The sequence below is a fragment of the Tachysurus fulvidraco genome, chromosome 11, assembly GCF_022655615.1.
Source record: "Tachysurus fulvidraco isolate hzauxx_2018 chromosome 11, HZAU_PFXX_2.0, whole genome shotgun sequence".
Taxonomy (NCBI): domain Eukaryota; kingdom Metazoa; phylum Chordata; class Actinopteri; order Siluriformes; family Bagridae; genus Tachysurus; species Tachysurus fulvidraco.
In genome coordinates, this window is record NC_062528.1 from 7,464,006 (window position 1) to 7,488,781 (window position 24,776).

General features: G+C 38.4%; 1 protein-coding gene across 1 annotated transcript in view; it reads left to right on the plus strand.

The window, feature by feature from the left end:
- The window catches only part of zbtb16b (zinc finger and BTB domain containing 16b), a 41,215-nt gene that overhangs the window by 6,189 nt on the left and 10,250 nt on the right, over window positions 1-24,776 (plus strand). Inside the window, exons 3-4 of the mRNA XM_027174030.2 lie at window positions 6,893-6,990; window positions 13,679-13,765. Coding sequence (XP_027029831.1) covers window positions 6,893-6,990; window positions 13,679-13,765 — 185 coding nt within the window. The remainder of the gene's footprint in view (window positions 1-6,892; window positions 6,991-13,678; window positions 13,766-24,776) is intronic.

Sequence of the window (24,776 nt, forward strand, 5' to 3'; positions counted from 1 at the left end):
AGCAAAACAGATGAGTAAAATGTGTGTAGAGAATTCAGGGACCACAACTCAAGAGCTGTGGAATCTCTTTTGTCTTGCAGATGACTGGTGATTGGCAGAAAGAGAGAGCAGCGAATGATTAGTGCACATATTTACTATAGTCATTTGCGTATTTACAGTAGACCGGATTTCAGCGAAGATTGGCCAGTTTTGTTAATCAGCAATCATGTAAAGTACATAACCAAAGTGCTTTTTTGTTCTCGTTCCTGGTTTTTGTTAATGCTGGGAAACCTACTGGTGTTCTCGAACCCCCTCAGGGCTTCAGAGATGCTCTATTGTCCTCTTAACTGCGGCTTTTCTTTTCATTCTTTTGTTTACTCGAGTTATCCATCTGTGCTCCAGAATAACAACTCTAAACCCAAGACATGGAGACTATTTTAAATCTGTAGATAGAAGAATAGAAAATAGTTTTAATTTTTGCACAGTGTAGAAAAGAGGATGCACCGAGGATGCGTTGAGGATACACTGCCTGACTCACTCAGAACATACAGTAATTACTCAGGTATGAATATAAGTAGACAGTCTTAATGCACATAGAGAGCTCGACAATAGCCTTTAAGTCATTAGTGGATGGTCTTTCAAACCTGTAAGAGATGTACCTAAAAAAAACAAACCTGTACTGGGGGAGGGCTAGCTTTGTCATGCTTCATTAGTATCCCAACCCCTGCCTGTCCAGAGACTATGGCCATTGAATGATCTTTAAATCTCTGTCATCTATAAGAACCTCCGGAATCCTGTTGTTCAAGACTTTAAGTCCTCCTGTATCGCATTGTCCCCTCGGAGCATATTATCAGTCACACACAGGATGCTTTCAGGCTTATCTCAACTGAAAAGCATTACAGGTCAACTCCTTTGGGGTCAGGTCAAACCACTGACCTCTGGCCCTCCTATGGTGGTTTTTATCCCTTTTCTAGAATTGTTTCTTGTATGCAACCTTCTTTTGTGTGACTCTGTGTGTGTGTGTGTGATGTGATGTGTGTGCATGTGTGTATGTGTGTGTCGGATACAGATTTTTATTTTTCGGACAAAACGATCATTTAAAATATGTTCATTCTTGTCAGGGATTGCTTTCCAGAAGATCATAAATAAAAGCAAACATTTTAATTCGTCCATTTAATTTAAAAGGCATTTTTTTATAGGAACAAATATCGGTGTATGCAGTTAGAAGGCAATTGTTTTAAATACTTAATAGTCAAAATAAAAGAAAGGTTGCAATAATGCAGGAAAAAAAAAACCAGGAAAGCAATTTCTATTAGTCTTAGATGAAAATAAAACTGTTACTATAGAAACATATACTTGGAGTATTGTAAGAGCTGCTGTTATTGAAAATTAGTCCACATTTTCTGAGCAGTTCAAAGAATTCATCAGTGTTATTAAAATTCTATAAAGGAAGCTATCAAACATATGCACCTTATATAATAAAACCGATAGTGTATTAAATGGTGATCAAACATCAAAGATTTCATGGTGATTTGGTGGCAGTGTTAAAGTTTGTAACTGGTTCGTTCAGATATTTTATTTGCTATTTGTTTGTTTCTAGTACTCCATCTTTCTAACTGAGCTTCATTGCAGCTGCTGTATGTCTATTGTGTTTCAGTGCATTTACTGTTTGTTAATGACTTTTCTCTGTATCTTACTTCTTACAGCCTGGAAAAATTATGAAATTGCTAGTTTTATACAGACCTATGCTAAACGTCGTATCATGCAGCAGAACATAAAAATGCCATCATGACACAGGCACTGAGATTTTTTCTCAATCAATCAGTGATTGTTGGGTCTGTTTTTTGATTCAACACCTCTCTCAAAGGACCTTGTATTTGTGGGGCTTAATATCTACTTTGATGAACTGGGGGCACGGAAGCCTTTATTATCACCACATACACATTTCAGCACAGTGGAATTCTTTCCTTCGCATATCCCAAGTGAGGATCCCAATGGCCATTGTGATGTGTGGCCATCGTGGCATATGTTAGCCTAGTGGTTAAAGTGTTTGTCTGCCGATCGGAAGGTTGTGAGTTTGATCCCAGGTCCATCAAGCTGCCATCGCTGGGCCACTGTGCAAAGCTCTTAACCCCCAATTGCTCAGTTGTATAAAAATGAGATAATGCATGCAAGTCGCTCTGGATATGGGCATATGCCAAATGCTGGAAATTAGTGTGCAGTTATCTTATTTTTATAACTTAGTGCAGAAAGTTTCTTTGTTCAGTTTGGTCAGTGTTTCTACATACCTACATGTAAAAACACTGGTGGAAAAAACACAAACTTACATGTACTTAAAATACTTGTCTGACAGGCATCTAAGAATAAAAACTAATAGCCTGCACATGTAGTGTTTTTTCCTGGGGTGACTGGGTTAGTGGTTTGTCCACCCCTGAACAGTATTTCCACATGTAGGCTATACATGAATTTTGTAAACATCTTATAACCTTCCTTAGTATTTCTCACCAAGACCAATAGCTTTATATGACTCACAACACATTACAGTCACCAGTTCTTTCATCCAAACCACCTGTTGTTCCATCTTAACCTAGTATTTGTGGTTCTGTTTTTGGATCGATTTTTAAAAGGTCTATGGATAACACAAAGCCACTGTTTTGGAGCATTTAAAAAACATGCATTCACCAACATACTGATGGTGAGGGAAAAATAAAAGAATTATACACACTTGTGAGACACGAACATGGCATTTAAGGCCTCGGGAAGGTTCTCAGAAATCACAAATAAACTCTTAGAATCGAACATGAAAACTACTCTGAGGCTTTGTATTCCCATTCCTCTATGGGGAAGTTATTCTGAAACTTTTACACTCACAATACCTTCAGATCACTGTGCTTCTAGAAAAAAAACCTAAACTGCAGTTCAGTTGTATTGGTTATCAGGTCTCTCTCACTGAAGAAATCCATTTGTAAATGTCCTAATGTATGCACAGGGCAAAGGAGTTTAACCAGACAACGTTATCAGTCAATGTATTATACAATAAGACCCTAACTATACAAAATATTAGGCAGGTAGATTTAACGTGATGGCTGATTGGTGTATTGGAATTTATTTGCACTGCAGGCACAGTGACATTTAATGTCATTATTTGTTATTTTGAGCAATGAATTGATACCATGGTTTTCCACAAGTGGGCAAAAACATGTCAAAATCTAACCACGTGAAAGGTTATTTTTCTAGGCCACCCCATATGGACAATAGTCCAGTGTGGGGGAAGTGTTGATTTTATATCTGCTTTAGGCAAATGGCATGAGTGGTCAGTGGTAGCTTTATTTTGAGTTTTCTGAGGTACTTTTTGGAAATGCCTCTCTTACACCTCTCTCATTGGTAATTCAGCAGAGCTGTAGTATCCCTCAGCAGACATCACTTCTGGAATTGCTCTCTCAGTGGGAAAGGTGCTCCAGCAGGGCCCGGCCTGCCATTAATCAAAGCCACTTCTGGTGGCCCACTTCAGAAGCACAAGCTCTCGGCCCTGTCTCGAACAGACACTTCAACGATTTGTCTCCTTAGAGAAAGTAGACATTTTAATGTCTGAATTTTAATGGGAATGTGTAACAACGGCCTGTAGAGACTAATGGACCATTATCTTTTCACATTTGTTTTTCTCAGTCCAGCTGGAATTGTTTTTCCACCGAGTGATTGAACAAACAGTCAGCGCCATGTGTATTCATAAGCTTTGTCCTCTCCCGTTTACATTTATCCTTGAATTGTTTTTATCTAAATAATATTTTAGCAATGTTTGTGGCTCTCCATTCCAAGTAACCTAACCTTCATTGTAGTTTTTTTTTTTCAATGGCCAGTGCTGGATAAGAAAAAATATATAGAAATAATATTGGTTGCTGCTCAGGATGTTGTTGATGATTTTGAGCATTGATTTTCTGGCATTAGATGCCTTTTGCTTAAACGGACCCTTGCAGAGTTTTTTTTAAAGCTTTTAAACTGCTGTGCTCTCTGTGGCTGAATAAAAAAAAACATTTATAAGTGCAAGTGACAGACACTTTTATTTTCTGGCACAATCAGTACCAGTCAGATTTTGATGAACATACACTGTATTCGAGTATTTTTAATAAATGAGCTCAATTTTTATCAAATCATAAATGGCCAAATAGTCAAGTAGTAGATGCTTCTTATTCACACCACATAGCCACATTTTACAGTTAATATGAGTCTTTTATTTTTATGCTTAATGGGTTTGACCTCAGAGTAGGTTTTCCTTTAGTGAGTCCCATTAGGATCTGAGATTAAAAAAAAATGAAAGGATTAAAAAAAAAAAAACATTTTATAATTTTGCTTGGTCTATGGCAATAACAGTGGTTAAAGTATAGTAAAAAAACACACACACAAACACAAACACACAAACAGGTATACAGTACAAAACTCTGACTAGCAGTGTACATATGCAACATGATTATTACAGACCAAGTAATAATGGCGACATTTCAAAACTAAATATTACTTTTGAGTGCCCCTGCACTCTGACCCCAACCTCCTCAGTTGGGGTATGTAAAGAAAAGAATTCCATTGTGCTGTAATGTATATGTGGCGATAATAAAGGCTTCTGACACCACCCCCCACCCCCCTTAATACTGTAGATGCGATTGTTATTTACAAATTGCTGTACGTGACTGTCTGCCTGAGGTACAGCCCATAAGTTTTTTTTTTGTATTTTTTTTTCAGACATAGAGGAATTTCTGTCACATTATTGCATGCTGTGCATGTCTGTCAGTAGTCTGAGGATACTGATTATATGGTGCTAATAATCTAGCAAGAATAAAGGTTACGGCCACAGACTGCTGCTCGGATATGTGGCGCACGCGCCTGCAGTGTGTCTGGGTGTGTGGCTGGAATTCATATGAAAGGGCTGCAGTAGGGGGGTGGCAAGTCATTGATATGTATAGCATGACTCAGATAAACAGACCATTCTACCAAGGATTTCAGCAGCATTAAACACATTCAATTTTAAACAAATATTAGTAAGAAATGAGCCAGATTCGACATGGATAGCGACCTGATGTTGTTTTTTTAACAAGCTTTCCAGACCTGTAGCCACTCTATTAAAATGGACCGTCCGTATTTGTCTAGGCTCACTCTAAACCGTGTGTTTAATTTTTGATAAATCTTGCCATTTCTTTCAAACCATCAAGTCACTCTGTTTGGATGGTTAATACTTTATTAGGCAGCTACAAAGATATTCTGGAAGGACTCTATGTCTGCATGGGTTCTGTTGCAGCTCCATCAAGTCACATTTTAAATTCTGTTTTTAAATGAAATAGTCATAATTCATAGGAACGCTATACATCATTTATAGGCTTTTGGTAATGTTTCATGTTAGTGAATTAGTGAATTATTGTCCTTGCTATGTGTTTTATCATTTAGCTGTTGATATTTGTATTCTGATTGGGCAGAAGGTGTTGATTAATTTCGTATAACAGCAAATCTTATGACTGAGCTGGCCGCAAGGTAAATCGCATATGTTTATTTATTATTAGATATTAATATTAATATACATATGTGCAATCACATTAAAATATGCTCATATTATTGTGCTTGTTGAAATATGTTAGCGTTTCTATGGTAACATCTAATCCACAGGGACTTCCACAGATGCTCCACATAATCTAATCGTAATAATAAACTATTTCAAAATGAATCGTTTTTATTATATTTTTTTTCCACTTTTTTTAATTTGGTCATTTTCCAATTCCCATCCACCAGTCATCTCTCTCCCATCACATGACATTTAACAAGCAGGTAAAAAAAAATAACACAAACTTCTTTCGAGAAATATAAAGGCATCCAAACACATCTTTTCCAAACCTACAGGGCACAGGGTAACATGACACACCCAAATGAACACACTAACTGCCCTCTTCTGCATAAATGAGCTCACAGATGCCCACGATTGGCTAGTGTTGCTGTTATAGACAGGGAAGAAAGTTACCCCGTTACACCCATCTGACATCTCGAAATCTATAGTCAAACAGTTCTAATAGCGAAAAATGGATGTTAATGTATGAGAAATTATTTATTAATTAACAAATTATAATTTAATAATGCACAACATTTTTGATGGTATCCTAAGCCTGTGACCTACAGTAGTGAACCAGTGCTGATGTATTAATAAAGACTTCAAAGCACTTTTACACGTCGCTCTGGATAAGGGCGTCTGCCAAATGCCGTAAATGTAAATGTAAATTCAGACATGTAGTTACAGCCATACTTTACAAATGAATGTTGTATTTAGTTTCTCATATTTTGAAGGTGCTTTGTATTCGCTAGCTAATACGTGTGATCATTGTATATTACAGTACATGGAATATACACAATTTCTTATAATATAACAACGTTATGTAAATCTATGTAATTATGTTGTTAAGCATAACTGTCTATGGCAGGGCTACTGTCTTAGAACATTCTTAATTTGCCTACCAGGCTTTTTTTCTCCCTTGAGACATATATTTGGTCTGCAGCTCTCCATCTGTAAGAAGACAATTACCAAAAGAACTACTGTAAACATGCTAAATTGCTTGGACATTTCAGACTCAATTTGCTGTTCCACTGATTATGGCGAACCTTGACGCTCCATTTCCTACAGTTTAAAAAGCTCTAGCATCATTCTGAATGTGCTTCACAGACAAGTCATTTGTAAGTGATGACTTTTCGAATACAATGACTGGCTGTAATGAACTTCTTACTTGTTACATTTCTTTTACCGAGTCTCAGTGTGTTCATGTACATACAAGTAAATGGTATCCTTCTGAGCAGGATCGGTACTAAAGGTTTTAATAAACCAGCCAACACTCCCAGTAATATACGACACTGTAATACAGTATGTCTTGTTTTGTTCTCTCCTCAGGAAACTGCATAGTGATATGAAAACCTTTGGCTGTGAGTTCTGTGGAAAACACTTTTTGGATAGCTTACGGCTGAGGATGCACATGCTGTCACACTCAGGTACCTTGCACTATCACGCACCACCGCTCTACAGATGATTGGGACTCCTGTCAGTATAATAGATGTGCAGTAAATCATTATGAGACTGATAAGACTAAATCAACTGAATTCTTCAGTATAAGATAAACAGTTTTGGACTGCTTTCAGGTTTCTGTGGTACTCGGTACTGTAAAGTATTTACACAAGTTAGAACATTGCACTTTGTGTAAGTTGGTTGCATGAACCACCTTCATTTCTGGTAAACAGCCACTGGGTTGTACATTAGGAAATTGGCAGAAATCCAGGTATGGCAATGGAGATGCTTCTACAGTATATACAGTGTACATAGTGAAAGTGTTATGTCATGAGAGAGTTGCACAAATCCTAACAAATAAGGATGACATGTTGGAGTTTAAAAAATAATAATTAGAATTTATTAAGAAAATAAAAACTTCAAACAAAATGAAAAATACTTGTAAGCAATCTTTGCAAGCATGAATCCATATTCGTTTGGCAGTGAAATCCATTAACATGGAACTTAATGGAGGTTTTCATGTTAATCGGTTCATTTGTGCTTTCAAATGCAGCTTCATTATGCAGAAGTCAGTCAGGTGAGAGATGAATGAGGACACTAGTAATACTGTAATACAGAGTTCCAAAGGGGCAACAGAAGATATTGCCACAGCACTAAAGAGAAGCCTTATGATTTTTTTAACAATGCTATGCTGTGTGTAATATGAATTCTGTCAGTAGGTCAGATTCTTTCTGTCCTATTCTCATCCCAATGATGTATTATTCAAGCCCTGGCCATGTATTCGTATCCAACTAAAATAATGATATACATCATATTTTTCTCCAGAACAAGCTAAATTCATAATTCATATAAATTCATAGTTAAAACTGAAGCACTTCTAACACTGTGTAAAATGCTTATTCTTATCTGAGACGTTTTTCAAAGAAAGGATAGAAAAATAGATCACCAAGGCGTTTATTGAAGTTGAAGGAATGAATGCAGGATGTGTAGTACATCCATGTAAAGTGTTTTCCTCTTATACCTGTCCATGTACACCATGAGTGCATAAGAAAGAAGAATCAGAAATATGTGAAGAATTTGTTGTCAAAATTCCAGATTAAGCTCTCTCTGTGAGTTTTCACATTCCACCCTTTCTCTCTCTCTCTCTCTCTCTCTCTCTCTCTCTCTCTCTCTCTCTCTCTCTCTCTCTCTCTCTCTCGCTATCTGTCTGGCTGTCTGAGAGAGCACTGTTGCTTTGAGATCGTTGGCGGTGTGCCAGATCTTCCCTCGCTCTGATGACATCATCAGCTGCCTGCGGGTCTGGATGTTCTGCCAGCATTCCGCCGCGTTTATGATTGCTCGCAGATGTGTGTCCAGGAACATACTGTACCCAAATCCCTAAATTAATCAAACTTGAGTGCTCTCCAAGCCACTGCTCTATGAAACGGCATAAGCACTGAAGCGGGAGGAAGGTGGAAGAGGGTGGACAAGGGTGGAGGAGGAGGCCTAAGTACACAAAAACAAAACAGGGAGGGAAAACAGAAAGACAGAAAAGGGGACAGCAGGCCTTCTGAGAATTGGTTCACTAGATAACAGTGGGATGGGTTGAGTGCTGTTACAGCATGATGCAATTTATCAGTGCATGTGATGCGTCTAGAATATTAAATGGATATGTTAGAAGATGCGTCACCGTGTGTTCCCATGCCAGGCTCCATCTGTGTAAAGTTTTAATTAATTGACCATCGGTGCTTTGTCACAAAACTAGTACCACAATGATAAAATCCTATAAATGATAGATATGGATCTGTGATATTTTTACAATATTTTTACAATGAGTCTATAAAGGTCACTAAGGAGCAAAAAAAACCTCAGACGCAGAAGGTGAAATAAAACGCTCAGCAACAGAGCAATAGTTAGTTGACTCTCAAACATAACTGATTGCTTATAAATATATATTTATATTATGAAATACAATCCTGGCTCAATATACAGGTTTACGTATACAAAAGGTTATGTTAGTGATTAGATTTATTTTAAGTAAGAAATTTTCAAACCTGTTCATTTTCCATTGCAGCTGCAGGCCTCAGGCTACTCACAAGTTCTTTATTAAATTACTTGCTCCTGATTACGTTATTAGGTGGGCTGCTAATCTTTTCCTCATCAAAACAATATTGCTTGAGAGAAAACAGGAGTGTTCTGTCATTTAAAATAACTCTGTAAATGAATAGTGTTGCCTAAAGACAGAGGGTTGTGTTGAGGTTACTGTGATTCTCTTAATGTTCAAACTGTAACTTACTTGACTCACTCATTTGCAACCTGGTAACTCATTGCTGTGTGTGTGTGTGTGTGTGTGTGTGTGTGTGTGTGTGTGTGTGTGTGTGTGTGTGTGTGTGTGTGTGTGAAAATAAAAACAGGATACAAGTTTGTGGATAATGAGGCGTTGTGGTGAACACATGAGTATTTCGGAGCCATCAGTTATTCGTGCTATTTTAGCAAAATGCAATCATTAACCACTAAAGTATTCTGCAGCAATACAAATATAGAATGCATACAAAAGAAACATATTTAAATGATATATAATCCTTTTTATCTGTACAAATGTTCATTATGCTTCAGTGTGCTTCGGTGATTAGGAGCGTACCTCATCTTGTTATGGTTTCTTTCTAACTTAAGTCAATATTTGTAAATCTTATAAATCCCCCAAATTATTTTGCTCTCGATCCACTCTTCAGATTTGCCATCTATAAATCATGACGAATTTAAAAGTAGCAGAAACAGCTTCATTCCGTGGCCCGGTTTGGTATTCAACACGTCAGGCTGCTATTTTTTTCACACCAGACAAAGTGTTTTGATGGAAGGTGATTGCAACCAAGTCTGGAGGCTGCTGTGGGACATTTTTGTGTTTTTTATGGACAGTATAGTGCACTGTGTGTTGTTTACAGAAGGCCATTTCATTTTGAAATTGCTTCATTACTTCAGGGAACAAGGAGGGGTTAGCATGAACAAGCATGTGAGAACGTGTACGAGTCCAACAGACTTATCGCGCGACACATGCTTGCAGATACGTGCGTCCTTATGTTGTCGATCTTACACAGCTGCATTTGCACTGAGGCCATTTAAGTTATTAACAAGATGGTGAAAAAGGAACGTGCCGAGAATGTTACGTTGTTCGAGTCGTAACGAGTTGAAAAGCACACATGCAGCTGTGTGTTTTGAGTTTTTAGAGGCGGCAGTACAAGAATGAAATGTAAAAGGGAATGTGAAGGAGAGGCTAAATTTAGGCTCTCGCTGGATGGCTTCCTCGAGTTTGTGGGCGTTTTAATGACTCATAATAAAGCTATTTAGAAGCAGCTCACTGAAATTAGATACTTGACAAGCTTTGGGTCATTATAGATTTAGATTTCATTGACTTTTTTTTTTGCTGAAAGTTAGTGATCCTGGGTGGGACCGTAGATGGTGAAAGTCTCCGTTTGAATTCCTGTGTTCTGTGAATCGCCGAAGAAGGCATACAGTAGGCGTGTTTATCCAAGTACCGAATAGAGAAAATGTTTTCTAAACCCTGAAGATTTCACATTAAGCTATGATAATCAGAAGTAATTAGTATCGATTAACAAGCTAAAGCAGAAGCAAATCCCCTTCTGCGATTTACAGTTTTATGTTGTTGGTTTTTTTTTTTTTGGAATACTAGAATTAAAATGGTTTTGTTTTTTCTCTTTTTTTTTTTCTTTTTGTGGTTCGCCATGTGAGTCTTGCCAAGTTCTGACACTGTCACCAAAACCCTGGTTGAATAAGCATTCATTTGGGAGACAAAAAAAGGTAATATGGTCTTTTTGTGCTTAAATAGATTTTATACGGAACCACACATCTGATAAAGAACACTTTTTATAAGAGTGCGGTGTGCTGGATTCAGTGGAACACACCACATTTTCAAAATTAGGGATATTTCATGGCCTACTTCACCGTTTTTGTGTGGTAGACTAGGCCAACCCTACAGGTGTCTGGGACATCTTTTAATAGACCCCTTTACAGCACACGCAGGTTTGAGGGAATGAGACACATCATTATTAGATTGCACCAGATTTCTTCCACCTCATATAAATCCAATCCTCACATGGCTTTGACTCAAATGAGTTGCAGACTACGTGGCACTAGTATGTGGAACGGCGCATTATATTAAGTGCATACAGTAGTGACTATATGTTATGATTTGATGCATCAGCTGTGAAAGCTTTTACAGATGCCCTTATACATGATGCGGTCGACAGAAAGCCCCTGAAGACGCTCGAATGGAATTCTGGAAAACAATAGAAAGAAATCAGTAATTACTCAATATGCTATTATACATCAGGGATTTATGAAATCCTGAATATATTTGGCAAAAATGATGTGGAAATGATTTTATTTAGTCAGATTTATTTCTATCCTTGTCTTTTTGGCTTCCTGCAAACTCAGTGGTGCTCAAAGTCCCAACTTGGTGGTCCTGTGATGGATGGATGGATGGATAGATAGATAGACAGACAGACAGACAGACAGATACAGTAGATAGATAGATAGATAGATAGATAGATAGATAGATAGATAGATAGATAGATAGATAGATAGATAGATAGATAGATAGATAGATAGATAGATAGATAGATAGATAGATAGAAACTCCAGCAGTATCCACAAACTAGATCTGAGTGTTAAGATGCATTGGTGTAGTCCAATGAGCTATCACATCCCAATGAATGCCTTCAGTAATGCTAGTAAAATCGTATTTTTTTAATTTATTTTTTTGGGATGCTAATACGACACTACAATATGAATCAATTTAACATAGAATCAGATGTTGGTTTTCAAAATGACCAGTGGACCCGCTCCATCATATCATCATCATCATCATCATCATCATCATCATCATCATCATCATCAGAACAGAGAAAAACACTCAGTGGCAAGTTGAAAGTGTTTAGATAACCTAATAAAAAGACAGTAATAACAATACGTGTGTAGTCAAACAAAACACTGAATAAAATAATCAACTATTATTTCCTCACTGATGTGAAACATTATGGCGAGACAAAACAAGGAGACAGGGACGGATGATAACGCTAATCAAATGCTAATCAGCATTCCCTATTCTAAATGTACCATTCTTAACATTCTTTCATTAGGTTAGGTTATAGAGCTAGACGTAAGCATGACATCTTTCACTTTTGTGCGTTCATTTCAGGAAAACTTTACAGAACTTTTTAAAGCACAAGCGTGACTCAGGCTGCCACAGAGCAGAAGTGCTTTGTAGTCTCCTGCCAACACACATTCGCATGCTAAGACAAATAGACACACCATGTTAGAGAGGAGTTAGTACAATGACTTAATAGAAATAGAAGGGTTTTTTTGGTGAATTGTGGAAATTCTTGTATAGGAAATCCTTCTTATCCAAAGATTCACTGCAGATCAGTTGTGACTTTTTTTTTTTTTAGAAACCTTTGCACAGAAATGGTTTAAAGATGAGAACTTGCGGCTGTTATAAATCAGAGCAGAGATACAAGCAGATGTAGCTTCATACTCCTGAGGACGTACATCTGTCTGATCATCTTCAGCTAGTTTTAGCTGTTTGTTGGCTTTAATCTTATGTAAAGTAAAAGACAGATGACAACTTCTCTGCTTCCCTCAAGAGGCTTTGTATTATTTCTGTTTCGTGTGAGTGTGTGGCTAAGAAAAGACATCGCAAACGATTTCCTCTGTAATAAATGAACATAAAATGTTAAAAATAAAATTCTGACATCTTGGTGAATCTCATTTTTCAATTGTTTGATGTGCAGTAAACAAAAGCAGCCCGATTTATAGTAAGCTGTTGTTTTAGGTGGCTGAGAAAATGTAAATCTTCCTTACAGGTAATAGAGCGTTAGAAGTTTATGGAGCGTATATGTACATACATTCATTCATCTTTAGTAGGTGCCTTTTTCTGGTTCGAGTCACAGTTGGTCTGGAACCCTAGTTAACGCCAACAATGAGAGTGAGGCAGGACCACGACATTGATGGGGTTTCTACAAAAACACCATGAAATGTCTAGTGAATATACTGTATCCACATCTTAATCCTGTAGATTGAACCGAAGTCTACACTATTGTCAAAGATTTCACCTAGGAAATAAACAGTACCTAATGGATTGTACAGTTTAGCTTTGATTTCTATCAAATGAAATCTTTTGACAATTTTACTCATTCATTCATTTTCTACCGCTTATCTGAACTACCTCGGGTCTCAGGGAGCCTGTGCTTATCTCAGGCATCATCGAGCACCAAGGCAGGATACACCCTGGATGGAGTGCCAACCCATCGCAGGGCACACACACTCTCATTCACTCACACACTACGGACAATTTTCCAGAGATGCCAATCAACCTACCATGCATGTCTTTGGACTTGGGGAGGAAACCGGAGTACCTGGAGGAAACCCCCGAGGCATGGGGAGAACATGCAAACTCCACACACACAAGGCGGAGGCGGGAATCGAACCCCCAACCCTGGAGGTGTGAGGCGAACGTGCTAACCACTAAGCCACCGTGCCCCCCCTTGCTAATAATTGTATTTATAAATAGATATTAAAGTGTACATACATATAAAATGGTCACACAATGAAAGAAGTCCACAGCTATATCCAAGCATTTCTAAATCTTACTAATGTCCTTGTCCTGTGCCTGTGTTATAGATGGACCAAAAGCACTGGTGTGTGATCAGTGTGGAGCTCAATTCTCTAAAGAGGATGACTTGGAGTCCCATCGGCACAGACACACAGGTAATAATTTTCCTTCTGGTCCCACACCCAAACGTTTACCATTCTGCCTATGCATGTTAAATATTGTCCGAACTAAGGCAGGGGCAATACATCAGGGCTTTAGAAGGCTGTATTTCATCACTCTATCAGGGGACTAAACAGGAACAAAATAGTAGCATGGTCCATATTGCAGAAATGTGACCCACTTCTTATTTATTATAACACTATGTCCACTACTGATTTCTAATCTTTGTTATGTTATACTTAGATTCTTCTACAAACTGCTCTGACTCAAAGCAGGCTGTTTAATTTAAGTGAATTTAGTGAACTTGGTGTGTATTAGCTAATATTATTATAACTAGCAAGTCGATTTGGTTAGCAACATCCTGTGTAGTGAGCAGTCGACCTTACGCACCTTTATATCGTCTGTTCGCAATTAAACGAAAACAATTGTATCGTAGTAATGTCAGTTAGTGATAGTCTTTAACGTGGACATCGCTCAATACTTTACAAGACGTTTAGTGTGTTTAAAGGTTTAAACAAAACATGTTCAAAACAAAAAGCACAAGAATCATTGAAACACAGGAACCTCAGTGGGTTGTCTATGAGGATGAAACAAGACACAGGTGAGTGATAATGTGACGTGTGGGTGATGAGGGATGATGGGTAGTGCAGTCAGGTTTTTTTTTTTATTATAATGGATTACATTATAAAATGATCAGGATAGCAGTTTGCATATTGAATCTGACAAATGAATATGTTAAGTGGAAGTTTTTTTTTTTTTAAACTTCCAAAACTATTGAGGTCTGGACCTTTGTGCCATTATAGTTGGTTATGGCCATGCGCTCTATCACTTCTCACCATCGTTATCTTCACTAATCACAGCAGACGGCAACATGCTCCTGTTTGAATGTGAATAAATCTTTCTTTTTCTTTTTTTTTTTTTTGCACATTCAGATTCTGTTTGTGCTCGGTTGTTGTGTTTTAAGTGAATAGATCCCACGTCATTTTAGGTCATGCTTGTGTGAGGAGCAGTGACATGCTGTTCTTCTTATGTAAATAGGTTATCAGCTTTGTCAGCTTTGTGAACACACACATCAGAATACACACACACACACACACACACACACACACACACACACACACGACACACACACGACACACACACACACAAGAGACATGCACAATGCACTACAACAGTCCTTGAACCTAAAGGTCTGACCTCTAGTTATCTGTGTTATATGAGAAGCATCACTCACTCACTCACTATGCTGCGACTGAGAGACAGACAGTAGAGTCTGTGAAGTTACAGGTGCTCCAGACTGCACTAATTAATATGCTCTCTGGGCATAAAAGTGCTCAATCGGGATAATGATCCACAAGTTGAGGCTATATAAAGGGTGAGTCCTAATTAAAGCAAGCTGCCATCATTTTTATGAGCATGAAGTTTGAAGAGCTAATCATCGTTACGATTCACTTATTAGAGCGGGTTCGTTTGTAATAAGCTCACTTTTAAGTTGGAAATGTTTGCCCAAACACGATTTATCCTTCCCTGTGCGTGTGTACAGTGAGATCGGGGTGCAATATCTATCACCTGTGCTCCAAGGGGAGAAACACGATAACCCTTTTAAAAACTTTGGCGTGTAACTGTAACTCTTGTGACACAAACTGTATCAATAGTTAATGCCTGTGGGCATAGGGAGGTGCCCAGACGTTTCTACAGTACCTGCTGTCCCAAACATGGAAACCTCAAGCACGCTGCTTCACCTTGGCTTTAGATTCACTAAAATTTACAACAGGCCAAAATAAATTTCGCTTTAGTGTTGGCTAAACAAACATGTCTATATTACCGGATGGGGTTTTGGCTTCTGCATATGTTCAATGATATTTTTATTTCTGCTTCAAAATGTTGCTAAAATGTGGCATTGAACTTGGAGACAAGCCACGGATCCACTTTTTTTTATTATATTCTTTCTTTCTTTCTTTCTTTATTTCCTTCTTTTTTCTGAAGAGCCTGCAGAGCTCTCTAAATAAAACACTTGTCTATCCACCTCCATCAGGAATGATGCAAGAAAGCTGGAGGTGAACATCGCACTAAAGCTTTGAAAATATTGTCTCTAAATCCGAGAGCAAGGGAGTGGAAAATAATGGCAGGAGAGCTGATTTTGGTAGCACAGACAGAGAGAAATAACATCATGTGCCGGTGTTTACACTCTGCCAGAGCACTGTCACAAACTCAGAGCTGACCTACTTACAGGCTGTCTTAAAATAAAACAACAGCTAACGTCTCAGGACCGGGCACTCTTGAAAGCAGGCCAGGACATCACTGTCTCTCATTTTACTTTATCGAACACACCGTGTTCTGTATCACATCACCCACAGAGAACAACATTCGGGGCAGCATGACTTGACTTCATTGAATTGGGCCACCGAATAAACAGTGTTTAAACATGAGCAATGTATCTTGTTGTGTTAATTATTAAACAAGCTGTTCCTCACTCGGGTAGATTAGCCCAACAGCTTCTCTCATTCACAGAGATGAGGGGTCAAATGAGGTATCTGTCAGTGCCAATATCAAAGCATAGAGTCTTACTAGATGCCATGCAAATAACAAAGTCTGAACATGTACAAAGGTTTAAAGAATCTCTGAATATTTATCTAACACTTCAGTGATTTTAGAATATTGAGCTATATCTGTGTCATACTGTATATATTCATCCTGAAGCTACTTTGTAGTATCTTTAATTATAATGTTGTCAACTTTATTTATAGTCTTTTAAGCTTTTTCTTTCTTTCTTTCTTTCTTTCTTTCTTTCTTTCTTTCTTTCTTTCTTTCTTTCTTTCTTTCTTTCTTTCTTTCTTTCTTTCTTCCTTTCTTCCTTTACTCCTTCTGTCATTCTTTCCTTTTAGTAACCATGCTCTTCTTGTCAGTATTATGTCTAGCCCAGGAACACTGAGCAATGCATCCTGGATGAGACATCAGTCCATTTCTCCACACACACACACACACACACACACATACACACACACACACACACACACACACACACACACACACACACACACACACACACACACACACACACACACTCAGACACACACACACACACACACACGCGCAAACACACACACACACACACACACACACACACACACGCAGACACACACACACACACACGCACACAAACACACACACACACTCTCACACACACACAAACACGCACACACACACAGACACACACACACACACACACACACACGCATACACACACACACACACACACACACACACACACACACCCATGCACATTAATACACGAGGACCAATTAATTGTAGTCTATCCACCTGTGTGTTTGGGTGTGGGTGTGGGTGTGAGTCTACAGTACGTGTAAAGAACACAAAGAAACAAATAGGCAAAATAGGTCACTCATTCCACACCTAGGTGTTTCTGTACTCCTGTGTTTCTAGCAAGCACATTTCTAACGTAAATCAATCATCCATAAGATTAAAAGCACGTTCTGAAAGACGCTGTTGACACGATTAGATGTTCTTGGTCTTGGGTGGTACAGTACAGTATGTGTCAAAGTAACAACCACCTGAATGCCAGCACTCTGCTTGTGCTAGCATTTGGGTGTGGATAGGTTTTGGGATGGTTTTCACCCCCAGAGTTTTCCTTCATCCTATGCTGAATCGTTTATCTCCTGAGAAGAGGATGACTCCCCGCTCATTCAGAGGGCGCTATGGCTACTAAATGATTGGATAAGGATTCAAAAGAACCTTTGTAGCCTTTACTAAGATGAACAGTGATGTGACAGACACTGCCGTCCACCAGCATTGTCAAACACCGGCTGAGTAGATTAGTGTTCATGAGTACAGTACAGTTCTAACAAATCTATCTGAGAAGCATTGATGCTGTTAGTCTACATTTTGGTATTTCTTCTAATTTGACAATCTTGAGCGATTTATGCAAAAACTATACATCCGGACATATTCTGCTCATCAAATCCTACTTTTCGCACCACTTTGATATCCATGACACTCGGGATCTGTCCCTCCTTCTGTAGCTAAGCAAAGCAGTGTGTAATTAAATTCCGGAGTTGTTGAAAAACAGCCTGTTATAAGGTCTTTATCGAATAAATATTGATGGCCTTTGTTTATTTCACAATGTAAATACGGCACAAATTGGCAGGATGGGAATAATTCTGTTTATACTGGGAAATAGACAAGACTAACTTGCTGGTGAATACACAGATTAATTATCACACTTAAACTGCAAACAGAGACATGAATACACCCAGCTGCTTATCTGAACAGCGTGATCATTTTGGAGAAACATTTTTGAAGGAAAAAAAGTGTCAGGATATTTTTGGTGCTGTTGCTTTTATTGTTCTTCTGGGAAGATGTTAAAGCTTTTTTTCCCTTAACCTGTAATATTTAACCTTAATCCAGTCTATTAGGCTATAATAAGGAGGAGTTTTGAATTTCACAATTTTGTCCTGTGTATTGGAGTTTACTTTCTGCACGTGTGTAACACCTATAATGCCCCAGCTGAAACAGCCATGAGCAGGCGAGGCACCTCCAGCTACTGTGTGTCTCGGCTGTGTGTCTGTTGACATTCAGTAGAGTGTCTTCATGCAAACTTTATATCTGCTTTGGCCAATTTATTCATTCATTCATTCATTTTCTACCACTTATCCGAACTTCTCGGGTCACGGGGAGCCTGTGCTTATCTCAGGCGTCATCGGGCATCAAGGCAGGATACACCCTGGACGGAGTACCAACCCATCACAGGGCACACACACTCTCATTCACTCACGCAATCACACACTACAGACAATTTTCCAGAGATGCCAGTCAACCTACCATGCATGTCTTTGGACCGAGGGAGGAAACCGGAGCACCCGGAGGAAACCCCTGAGGCACGGGGAGAACATGCAAACTCCACACACACAAGGCAGAGGCGGGAATCGAACCCCCAACCCTGGAGGTGTGAGGCAAACGTGCTAACTAAGCCACCGTGCTCGGCCAATTTATTGATTGATTTATTTATTTTTTGTTAAACATCAGCACGTCAAACTTTTTTTGCTTCTTCGATCCAGCATGCCCGATGGACCAATAGATTACTTTCTGCCATATTTACACATTTATATGGCGGACGTTCCGGTACTGTAGACTCCCATTCAAAAAGGATAGCACCTGATTTTAGATATAATATAATATTTTACAATTTATCTCAAGTTTTTATACATTTATCCCTTAGTCTAGCAAACGTGTGGGAACAGGATTAGGTCTGTAACTTCTGCACAGTCCAGGCCTTTTGTGTCCCTGCTCTCCAGGGGTCATGGGTCATCTGACCGGTGTGAAAAGCAAATTCTATCCCTTTTGTACAGCAAGACAGGGAGTGAGAATGTCTTGCTACAGCTGCTTTATCAGCTTAGAAAATAGAAAAAAGGAGTTTGGTTAAGAATTACCTTCAGTTCCTTGGCATTTTTCCCACTTTAAATAAAGCCTGATCAAATCGAAGCAAGTAACAAACTAACATCTAAATGATGCCCCTTTGTGTATTTGAATAAAACCACTTAATAGGATTGATGTTTTGGCATTTGATGGATTTTTATTAGAATGCCTCTAGCATGTGTAAGGATAGATTAAACTTAGATCAGTTTTGGTCTGTCCCACTGCTTATGCTGTCCTTTAGATTACATAAACTTAATTCAATCGAATTCAGTTCAATTCAGTTTTATTTGTATGGTGCTTTTAACAGTATTTATGTTCACAGAGCAGCTTTTAAGCTGATTAGACCCTTAATGATGAAGTGAAAGGCGGTGAGAAATGAAGAAAAACTGCCTGAGACGCCGAAATATCTGTGTCCGTTTTATAAGGCTGTAGGATGGTAAGATCGGTGTGTGCTGGCATTATGAGTGTTTACAATGTATTAAAAAAGAAAACCATTAATATTCATAATAAATACAAACTCAGACTGGATTTAATACATAGTTATTTTTATTCCTTTATTTTATATATAATACATATTTCAGATATTGTGCTGAAACAAACATGGCACAGAAATAATCTCATGGTTACTTTAAATAATCACAGAATGACTCAGTATGTTTGTACTGTGTGTGTGTGTGTGTGTGTGTGTGTGTGTGTGTGTGTGTGTGTGTGTGTGTGTGTGTGTGTGTGTGTGTGTGTGTGAGATAGAGAGAGGTATTTGTTACTGATGCTGTGTGATAGGGTCATGTGAGGTCTGCCTGTGATTTCACACAACACACAACACTCCCCCTGCTGGCCTACATGAAATATTTCTTTGTTTTCTAGAACCAGTTCATGACCAAAATAGTATACAAATATTTATTAATAATTCATATTAGCATACATGCCTTGAGTACTCACTGAATTTAGCACATGTGGCATTTAAGTGTCAGTGGCGAAGTATTTCAGGTCTTTTTCCGATTGACTCTTTTTGTGCAGTGAAAAAGCGTTTTGTTCGATTTTTGCACTCAGGCTTTGATTCCAAGAAATAATTATTCACACAGAATATAATGAATACATAAAAGGCGAAGGCTCTCTCTGACGTGCTTGTGTGTTTTTGATAATCTACCAAGCACCTGTTTCCTGTGACCTGGGGCTCATTACGAGCTGTGAAAGGCAGCTTGTTATGCTGGAATACTGATGTCCTGCAGAGAAACTCTCTCTCTCTCTCTCTCTCTCTCTCTCTCTCTCTCTCTCTCTCTCTCTCTCTCTCTCTCTCTCTCATTTTCTCTCTGCCTCTCTCCTTTTATTTATGTCTCGTTTCTTCCCTTCTTCTGCTTTCTCTCTATGTTTTCCCTGTTCTTTATCTCTTCAGCGGTATTCCATGTGCCTATAACAAGGCATCAGGTGGTTCAGGTTGTAAAATCGACATTTTCCATTTCTATTGCATTGATTATCTATTTTAATTAATTAATGATGATATTTTACTAATTCTGTCTCCTGCATTGTTTTTTTTTCTTAAATCCCTCACTGACATTCTCCACATTTTTTCTGAGTATCTGCAATTGTCTACAGTTGTGCAAGTTCCAGTGACTGTCTTAAAGACAACAAAATGCCCCGTGACAAATGTCTCATTGTCTTGTCTGATGAGATGCTGCTGAGACTTCTTTTGTGGGACAGAAAAGCCTTCGCGGCAGATCCGTGTTAAAAAAAAAGGACCCTGAGACTGTGAAAGAGTTGGACCTATGACTCGGGGAATAATAGAGAGGGTCATTCGGACATTGAGGCTGATGGTTCCCCCACTGTCCAGATGGCCTCTCGAATAAATCATAGCCAGAAGTACAATGCATTCTTGCAAGAGGGCTTTAGCCGTGACCATTTGAGCTTAGGAATGACTCTTAACTCTTTGAATTATTAATAGGGTAAAGTGGTCAACATTTGGTCTATTATGAACGGGGTCTAATGAGGTTGTGAGAGCATGCAGGAAATCTAGTTGTGCGTGTGTCTAAAGCTCCCATGGCCAGTAAAGAAACCTTAAAATGACCTATGCTGAAATATTCAGTGGTTCTGTTTTGATCGAACTATTTTTAAAATGCAGTGTTCATACACCGTAGCTCCTTTTTTTAGCACATATTGTTTTTGAACTGTAAAGGGAATAAATCAGTCAGGTTAGATAAGGCACCACGGTGATTGCATGGCGTGCGGTGAAGATAAGCAGCTAGCTAGCTGTGTGTTTACTCTCGATGTATCCATCCTGGTTACGTTAATAGAATTCCAGAACATCTCTCTGACAGCTCTCGCTCTCCATATGAATCATCTGTATCTCATTCTCCACACTAATTCCAATTTAATTGCCTATTGCCCACAGGCACTTCAATGGCAGTAACAAATGGTTTGATTTTGGAGTCCTCATCAGACAGCATTTTAAATGCAACATGCTAACCCCACTTGAATGTCAATGAAGCTGTGGCACAGGCTTCTGTATACTAATCACTCCCTCTCTTATACTCAGCCTCACTCCTTTTCTCATATCTGATTAAAATGGATTTGTAGAGAACTGGGAAGGAGCAGGCAGGCTGTCTCCACTGTTGTAACTAATCATCAACCAAAGGCGAGGAGCAGTTTGTTCTTATTTTTCGTATTTGATCTCTCTCTCTCTCTCTCTCTCTCTCTCTCTCTCTCTCTCTCTCTCTCTCTCTCTCTCTCTCTCACTCTCTTTTAAAATGAATATAATAATTTGATGCTGATACTGCATTTTACCACCACCGAAGAAGAAGCTTAGTATAAGAATTACTAGGCATCACTGAAAGACTAAATGAGAAGAAGAATTAAACTATGAAGAAGGATCGGAGCAATACTATATATAATATGATATAGCGCAATAGCGCAAGGTTCTGAATTGTCTTCTGTGCCATTGCCTGTCTAATCAGATGCTAGCTCATGAAATTTTGCTTTGCTTTGTCCAGTGGTAGCCTGTAGCAGGGCTCCAGTGTGTGCCCTTCAATTCAGTCTCAATCCACTCCTTATTGTCCACGCTCAGCAGGGGCAACTAGGTCCCCCACATAGACATTCCTCTTGATTCCCCTGACCTCTCACCCCAGTGTAGCTCATGGTCTAAAATCTCCAATCTTCCAGCAGCAGTACTTATTTCCATCCAGTCTTTTTCCCTTCCAAACTGGTTATGATATTATGCGTATCGAACATTCTTTTTTAAATGACGTGACGTGACATACGGCTAAGTACAGTGACCCATACTCAGAATTTGTTCTCTGCATTTGACCCATCCAAAGTGCACACACACAGCAGTGAACACACACATACCGTGAACACACACCCGGAGCAGTGGGCAGCCATTTATGCTGTGCCGCCCGGGAGCAGTTGGGGGGGTTCGGTGCCTTCATCAAGGGCACCTCAGTCGTGGCCGGCCCGAGACTCGAACCCACAACCTTAAGGTTAGGAGTCAAACTTTCTAACCATAATCCACAACTTCCCTTTTTCCTTTTTTTTTTTAAAATTGATTTATTTATTTTATTTGTTTCTTTGCATTATTATAACCTGTAGAACCGGTTACAGAAAATACCTATTGTGCAGGTCAGACAGTTAGCAGAATGTTAAGCAGTCACAACATTTATTCCTTCAGATAAGTAAGGAACAGTGTGGATGTAAGGATTACACATGCTTTATAGGTCTTTCCAGTGATTTTTCTTTTTTCTCTCTCTCTCTCTCTCTCTCTCTCTTTTTATCTCTTGCTCATACATAAAAGCTTTCTTTATGTAAACAAATAGAGTTTTGTCAATGTCTATATGTTTCTTCATTAACGCTACACTACATTTCCTAATGCAGGTTCTGTTCTGATAATCTCCACTTCTTGGATACTTCTCATGGCTAAGCATGCAAGTTTCAATTACAGCCTTGTTACAGACGTGTAAAATAACCTTATTGTTCACATAAATGTGATTGTCACAGTTACTGAGTATCAGGTAGAACAGCAAAAATGTTCAAACAAAGCTTGTCTTTTAGTTTCGATCACTTTGTTAGTCCTTACTGTGACAACCTTATCAAACAGCAGTGCAATTGCCAAAGCTGTGGTTTTACTTTGCTTAGCCAGTTAAATAAAAGATCTTGTTCAAAAGTGGGAAAAAGATTTCCCTCACGATCTATTTATTTCCTGAACTGTTATATGTAGCAAGTCTGCTAACAACAGCTAGCAAACCAAACTATAATGTCTGATCGTTTTATTTACAGTATTTATTTTTATACCTGAAATGTGTTCCCTGTATATTTTTATCAGAAAGTTTCATCATGACCACAGTTATATTAACATGTACATCCATGAGCTTCTTTTCCAATTAGACTAGATTTGACCTTTTATTGTATAATATTGAACTCTCACTTTTTCACTCCCAAAAAAGATTTTTTTTTGGACAAAAAGTTTTATCTAAAGTGTTGATGTGGAGTCATATTCTATAAACTCATACTATAGACATTTTAAAGCAACAATGATCTTTTGTTGTTGTTGTTGTTGAATAACAATTTTTTTTTTAGATAAATTATTAAATTATTGATAGAATTATACATGCATCCGAAGTCTCTTTGCGTTATTATGTGAATAATGAGTGATTTTTTCAGTCAGACAGTACAATGACATTTGGGAGTGTCTGGCTATTGGTAGGAACTATTTTTAAACAGTATATTAATTAGCTGGAACAGATGCTAGACATGCATTTCCACAATGAGGAATATGAAAAAAGGTAAAAAAACAGTGACAACTGAGAAGAATACAGTAAAGTGTGTGACAAAAATGATTATATAACTAACCCAAGTACAACAAGCAGTCACGTCATATTTAAATGCTTCATTGAGTGAAAATGCAAATGCTTTATGTTCAGTTTGTAGCTGAAATGTTAGCCAAAGATTCATTACCCGAGAGAGAGAAAGAAAGGATAAGGACTTTAACTACACAAAGATGCCACTCTCATGGATTCTAGTGCTTACTAATTGTCCAGTCGGTATAAATACACTCACATAAATACATTAAGTTATGTTTAACATGCCTATAGGCTAAATAATACATGTATTAATCGTCCACCATAGTATTTTAGACCAACATAGATTAAAAAACTAAAATAATAACAAGAATGAAGTGTATGCTGTGCATATGTATACATGTATATTGCCAAAGGAAGCTGTTTGATAGAGAACAAAATGTTTAAAGTGTATGTATATAAAAAAAAGGAAGCTCTGTAATGCAGAAGGTAGAGATCTACTGTATCTTCTGCTACTGTGGAAGGCTGACACTTATCTTGTGAGTGTGGCCAGCTCCATTAAAAGGCCCATTCACCTCAGCTTAAGCAACTCTGTCAGCTACTTCAGAACCATTAAACCTCTGCTGGGAGTGTGCTGAGTGGAAACAGAGATATATAAAGAGTACGAGAAGCACATTGTGCTCTCTCAGGAGCCAGATAGATGGTATAAATAGATAGAGTTGTAGAGGTAAATTATTCCTAAAGACACAAGCAAGTAGGCATAGCTTTGTACTTGTCTTCCTTTTTTCCT